The following is a 1,275-nucleotide window of genomic DNA, read 5'->3' as shown; positions in this document are numbered from 1 at the left end:
TGTAATGGAATTCGTAACAAAGATTCAAAACCTTTCCACTGAATTAAAACAGCGGAAAGAAGCCATTCCTGATAAAATGGTGATAACGAAAGTATTGATGTCGCTTCCCGATCGATTCAAACATTTTGTCTCGGCCTGGGAGTCAGTACCTGTAGCAGAGCAAACAATAGATAACCTCACTTCGCGTTTACTTGTGGAAGAAGAACGTCAGAAATCTGGTGAAGAAGCTGTGGCGTTGGTAGCACAAAGTTTTTCAAACTTGACATGCTTTCGATGCGGTAATCGTGGTCACAAAAAGGATCAGTGTCATACTCGACAATCGTATAATAATCGTGGTCGTGGTCGTTTTAATCAAGCTCGTGGCGGTCGGAATGATAACCATACGGGAAAGAGTGGAAATCCTATGAATGACAGTCGTTCGAATGGTGACGCGGGTGATCAGAAACCTCAGCGAGGAGGTATCCAATGTAATTTCTGTCATCGTTATGGACATCTGTGGAAACATTGTAGATTTCGCAAAAGTAAAGAAAATGGTGCTAAAACAGAAAATTCCGGCAACGATAATGATAATGGTGGAAGCAGTCTAGCGTTTTTATGTGCGGCTGAATGGGAATCCGACTCTAACTTTTACTTGGACAGTGGAGCGACCGAACATATGTGTAAAAATCGTGAGTATTTTAGCTCTTATACTCCTCTTACCGAAGAAAGAAGAATCAAGATAGGTGATGGCTCTGAAATTTTAGCCATTGGAATAGGTACCGTTTCAGTGCAGTCTTTCAACGGTACAAGATACGTTGATATGGATATCAACAACGTACTCCACATCCCACATTTAAAAGTGAACCTACTTTCACAGGGTAAATCACTAGATAAAGGATTCAGCCTTATTTCAAACGCCCATGAAGCAAGGTTTATTGAAGAGAAAACCCAAAAAGTTTGTGCGATTGCGACTCGTCAAGATACACTCTTCAAAATGAATTTTCGGATAAATTACAGTAAAGTAGAGATCAGTTGTCTATCTGCTACTACAAGTTCTCAACGCACGTTAGTCTGGTGGCATAAGAAATTAAGTCATCAAAATTTTGAACACGTGAAGAAAATTTTGCGGTTAAATGGAATTAGTTGGAAAGACAGTCAAGAAACAAATTTCTGTGAAGCCTGTATCGAAGGAAAGCACCATCGTCAGCCGTTTTATTCAAGTAAGACCCAAACTCATGCAATTTGTGAACTTATTCATGCCGATTTGTGTGGTCCCATGGAAACCCATTCAATAGC

General features: G+C 40.2%; 1 protein-coding gene across 1 annotated transcript; it reads left to right on the top strand.

Moving 5' to 3' along the window:
- Window positions 1–97: 97 nt before the first annotated feature.
- On the top strand, window positions 98–934 carry LOC106755046 (the record flags this gene model as incomplete). The annotated part of the gene is made up of 1 exon (XM_014637144.1): window positions 98–934. A coding segment is annotated over exon 1 (837 nt), but the record flags the coding sequence as incomplete, so codon positions are not given.
- Window positions 935–1,275: the final 341 nt, after the last annotated feature.

Source organism: Vigna radiata, unplaced genomic scaffold (assembly GCF_000741045.1).
Source record: "Vigna radiata var. radiata cultivar VC1973A unplaced genomic scaffold, Vradiata_ver6 scaffold_2249, whole genome shotgun sequence".
NCBI classification, from domain to species: Eukaryota; Viridiplantae; Streptophyta; class Magnoliopsida; order Fabales; family Fabaceae; genus Vigna; species Vigna radiata.
Note: the sequence above shows the minus strand (reverse complement) of the source record. Positions and strands in the feature narration are given on the sequence as shown.